Source organism: Fusarium keratoplasticum, chromosome 5 (assembly GCF_025433545.1).
Source record: "Fusarium keratoplasticum isolate Fu6.1 chromosome 5, whole genome shotgun sequence".
Taxonomy (NCBI): domain Eukaryota; kingdom Fungi; phylum Ascomycota; class Sordariomycetes; order Hypocreales; family Nectriaceae; genus Fusarium; species Fusarium keratoplasticum.
The window spans coordinates 787,828-792,373 of NC_070533.1; the positions used below are offsets into that span (position 1 = coordinate 787,828).

A 4,546-nucleotide genomic window follows, 5' to 3' on the forward strand; every position below is an offset into this window, starting at 1 on the left:
GATGACGAGGCATGCTTTGATGTTGTCTTTGATGCCACGAGATGAATATTGGGGTAAGGCTGGGCATTTGGAGTCGAGCAAGTCTTGGTGTCTTGGCCTGGAGACAACAGCCCTGGTCTTGGACAAGCTGAGCCATTGACCAAGTCGACATTCAACTGCAAACCCTCCATAGCTGATGCCAAGACATTGACTGGCATGACCCCAATCATCTGTGTGTCATGGTGTTTTGTATGACATTGAGTCACGACCCTCTTTAACGACAGACGGGAAGGATCCGAGGCGAAGCCTCCATCAACTGCTTCTTTTGCTCATGAGAACTGATGGTTTTGGCGGCAGATTATCCTCCAAAACATTGGCCGAGTGAATGAGCAAGGGGGCTTCATGGCTTGACTCTCCGTCTCCGCAATGCTGCTACCCGGCGAGTTGAACCAACATCCCGGACGCACAAGACATTTGAGGAGAGGAGCAGCACAAGAGCGTCGTGTGTTGGTTGTGTTGGGTTCCACATTGTCCATGTGCCGATGGGGGGCAACGGGGAGGATGCTTTGCAGGCCCGGTCAGTAGTCCCGAGAGCAAACGTTGCTTTTTTGTGGTGATTGACTGCGCTGCCTGCAGGCAAAGATCAGCTTCTCATAAGCAGTCATGATTCAGAAAGGGCTGAATCGCAACGATTTGCCCCTTGTCGGGCAAAGGTGAGTAGCAGAAAGTCCGAGATGGATGCGCATGCGTGTGACTGCGCGTGGGCATGGAATGAGAGTAGAGCACAGCACAGCACGGGGAAGAGAGCAGGGAACCCTGCCCGAGGTAAACAGCTTGGGGCCAAGGTAAGGCAAAGCAGGGCAGGGGCGGGCAGAGGAGAGGTGCAGGTACCTAGAGAAAGTACCTGTACCTCTCCTTCTTCATGAAATGTGGGGACAGCCTTGGAACCCACTCCCCAATTCCCCACTCTGAGAATTGGTCTGGGAGATCTTCTGCTTGGCCTGTGCTTAGCCTGGTCGAGTTTGAGAGAGTGGCTTCTTCCTTCCTCGCTGTGAAGCCTGTTTTTCGCTGTTGCTAGCAAGAGCAGAAAAAGGGCCTAGACGGAAGGGGCGATGCAGACATTGTACAACGAGTAAATGCCAAGAAATAAAGCTCGCACAGTGCTGACATGGGCGTGCACCCCCCTCCCATCAACATCCATCTTCCCTCACACACCATGCAGCCATCCATTGTCTTTACTCAAATCTCCTTGTGTCGCGGATCTCATCCAGGCGAGAAACAAGGGGTGCGCGTAGCCGCGACAGCAATGATCGCCTCTGCCAAATCGGAGCCTTCGTTTTGCTTCCTTCTCTTGCCCGGTCCTTGTCCATGTCGGTGATACTCTCCGCTTCGCCATCTTCCATGACTTCGACCTACCCCAATCATCCATGTTCCTCCGTATCCAAAGTCTTGGCCTTCAGGCTCCTCTCGTTTCTTCGTCTCTCGTTGTCGCCTCTTCCCCACCACCCTCACAAACACACCAAGGCCTCCGACCTGACACTAGTCGGTAGCAGGAAGCTAGGAGCTCAGTCGACCCCGGGCAACGCTATTTGGGTACGAGTGAGTTCCATCGTGGGTCCTCTGCTTGCAACGTCCCTCGAGAGCTTCTTCGACCTGGACCCCTCGACCCAACCCAACTTTAGCCCCCGGAGCTAGGTTGCTTCAACCCATGCCCTTCCCGTCTCCATCATCCCATCCGTTTGGTTATCCTTTGCCTCTCACCTCTCTCACTCTAGACTCGAGACGTCTTTAAGAAGGCCGATCCCCCTCCTCTTGTCATCTGTTGTTTCCGTCCATCATCGTCTATTCCTTCTCCCCTCAGAGGTCACTCGACCCTTCTTGTCTTTCCTTCCCACACTTCCTCCAAGGTCTTCTCCTCACCACATCGAGGTAGAAGCTAGGTCTGCACTTGCACAACCGCAACAACCTCAACACGCCCATTGGGAGATAGCCCAACATGGGTTCCAGCTTGGAGAATCCAAGTGACGCTGGCGCCGAGAAGGGCGCCAAGGTCACCGACTATGACAACCACAACGGCGATGTCCAGACCGGTGCCGGCTATGCTTTCGAGCAGGAGAGCTACCTGACCCGAAATGGTCTCACTCTTGAGTCCTTCAAGCAGCGCCGCTTCGACGGTGCTATCGAGCTCGATCGTCGAATGAAACCTCGCCATCTGCAGATGATTGCCATCGGTGGCTCTATCGGTGCTGGTTTCTTCGTCGGTTCTGGAAAGGCCCTTTACAACGGTGTAAGTTGACGGCACTTGGCTCTGTCTGCTTCCATGTCTAACGAGCGACACAGGGCCCTGCTTCTCTCACCATTGATTTCCTCATCATTGGTGTCATGATCTTCAACGTCGGTATGTGTTCCCTGTTTCCCCATGTGCGAGTCAAGCGCTAACCATCTTTTCCAACAGTCTTCGCTCTTGGTGAACTTGCTGTCATGTATCCCGTCTCCGGTGGCTTCTACATCTACTCGTCTCGCTTTATCGATCCTTCATGGGGTTTCGCCATGGGTTGGAACTATGTCGCTCAATGGGCAGTCGTCTTACCACTCGAACTAACAGTCTGTTCCGTCTGTATCCAATATTGGAACGATGAACTATCACCGGGTATATTCATCACCATCTTCCTCGTCGCCATCATCTTCATCAACGTTTTCGGTGGTATCGGATACGCCGAGGAAGAGTTCTGGTCGTCTTGCCTCAAGCTGGGAGCTATCGTCGTCTTCATGATCATTTGCCTCGTCCTTGTCTGCGGTGGCGGTCCCAGCAACGGCCGCTACAACGAGTTCTGGGGTGACCGTCTCTGGCACGACGATCCTGGTGCGTTCAAGAACGGCTTCAAGGGCTTCTGCTCCGTCTTCGTCACTGCTGCTTTCTCCTTTGCTGGAACTGAGCTTGTCGGTCTTGCTGCTGCCGAGTCTAGCAACCCTACCAAGGCTCTTCCCGGCGCCATCAAGCAGGTTTTCTGGCGAATCACCCTCTTTTACGTCCTCGGTCTCCTCTTCGTCGGTCTTCTCATCAGCTCCGCCGACCCCCGACTTGACATTAGCGGTTACTCCAACGCTAAGGCCTCTCCTTTCGTCTTGGTTGGCGAGTACTCGGGTCTCACTGGTCTTAACCACTTCATGAACAGTATCATCCTCGTCTCGGTCCTTTCCCTTGGTGTTTCGGCTGTCTATGGTGGCTCTCGTACCCTGACAGCCATGGCTGAGCACGGCTACGCCCCCAAGGTCTTTGCCTACATTGACCGCGGTGGTCGCCCCACCTTCTCTGTCCTCATCCACATCATCATGGGATTCCTCGCCTATGTTAACCTTGACCCCAAGGGTGGAGAGATCTTTGACTGGCTCCTGGCTCTTTCTGGTCTGTCGACTCTCTTCACCTGGGGCTCCATCTGCCTGGCCCACATCCGTTTCCGCAAGGCTTGGGCTCACCAGGGTCACACTCTGGACGAGATCCCCTTCCAGGCTGTTGGTGGCGTCTATGGCTCGTGGCTCGGCCTTTTCCTCATCTCCCTCGTCTTGATCGCCCAGGTAAGTTTCGTTGAGCAAGTACTGGAGAACCATGCTAATAAATATAGTTCTATGTTGCCATTGTCGCTCCCCCTGGCTCGTCCGGTATGGGCACTGTCGAAGGCTTCTTCATGTCGTACCTGGCCTTGCCTGTCGTTCTCTTCTTCTGGGCCGTCGGATATATCTGGAAGCGAGAGGGTTGGCTCTCCATTGACAAGATTGATGTCGACACTGGTCGTCGTGAGCATGACTGGGAGGAGATCAACAAGTTCAGGGCTGAGATGGCTACATGGCCCGCTTGGCGCCGCTTCCTCCACAAGATCATGTAAGCTTGTGGATGGATTGATTGATTGGGAATGGGGCGTGAGGTCCCTTGTTGAATGCGTCTAGAAGGAGACTACTCCTCACCCGCGTGGCACCAGCACTTGCCGATGGCAGCGTTCGCATGGGGGCAGGCCTCCGATCTTTTGACTCTCGTGTACATCATTTATCGCTAGATACCATAAGCAGGAACTTCTGCACATAATCTGACAAGCACATTGCTTTACAATATCTTGTTGTCTGCTGTGATGTGGTGTGATGGGTGGCAATGTTGTCTGGATGAGAGTTGTCGAGGCGCCAGTATGTTGAGAAGTGATGGTACTTGGAAGCCCTAGAGTTGGAGCGTGACGTGAATCTTGACGGTTGGTCGGCGTTGTGGTGGCTGTTGTCAAGTTGGTGTGGATGGTGTTGCCAAAAAAGGTAATTGCAGGAGGGCGGCGCAGATGCAGGGGCCGACGTCAAAAAGTTGGAGAAAAGTTGGAGAAAGTGGCCAGGAACATAACGAGGAACACTCAAAGAACAAAAAGAAGGTCTACGAAAGCATTTTAAACACAGAAATCATATTCTGGGGAACATGTCAATTACGCCCATCGCGCCCTACGTGCTCTACAGGATCCAGAGAAAACTTGTCGTCGGGTGGGTCGCGAGCGCGCCCTTTGCGTGATTGATGACCGATGCCGGTGGAGTTTCT

General features: G+C 53.6%; 1 protein-coding gene across 1 annotated transcript; it reads left to right on the top strand.

Moving 5' to 3' along the window:
• Window positions 1-1,975: 1,975 nt before the first annotated feature.
• Window positions 1,976-3,863, top strand: NCS57_00691300 (AA-permease domain-containing protein; the record flags this gene model as incomplete). The annotated part of the gene is made up of 4 exons (XM_053056781.1): window positions 1,976-2,266; window positions 2,320-2,377; window positions 2,435-3,555; window positions 3,603-3,863. The coding sequence occupies 4 exons, from the start codon at window positions 1,976-1,978 to the stop codon at window positions 3,861-3,863; spliced, it is 1,731 nt and encodes a 576-aa protein (XP_052912976.1).
• Between the last annotated feature and the right edge of the window lie 683 nt (window positions 3,864-4,546).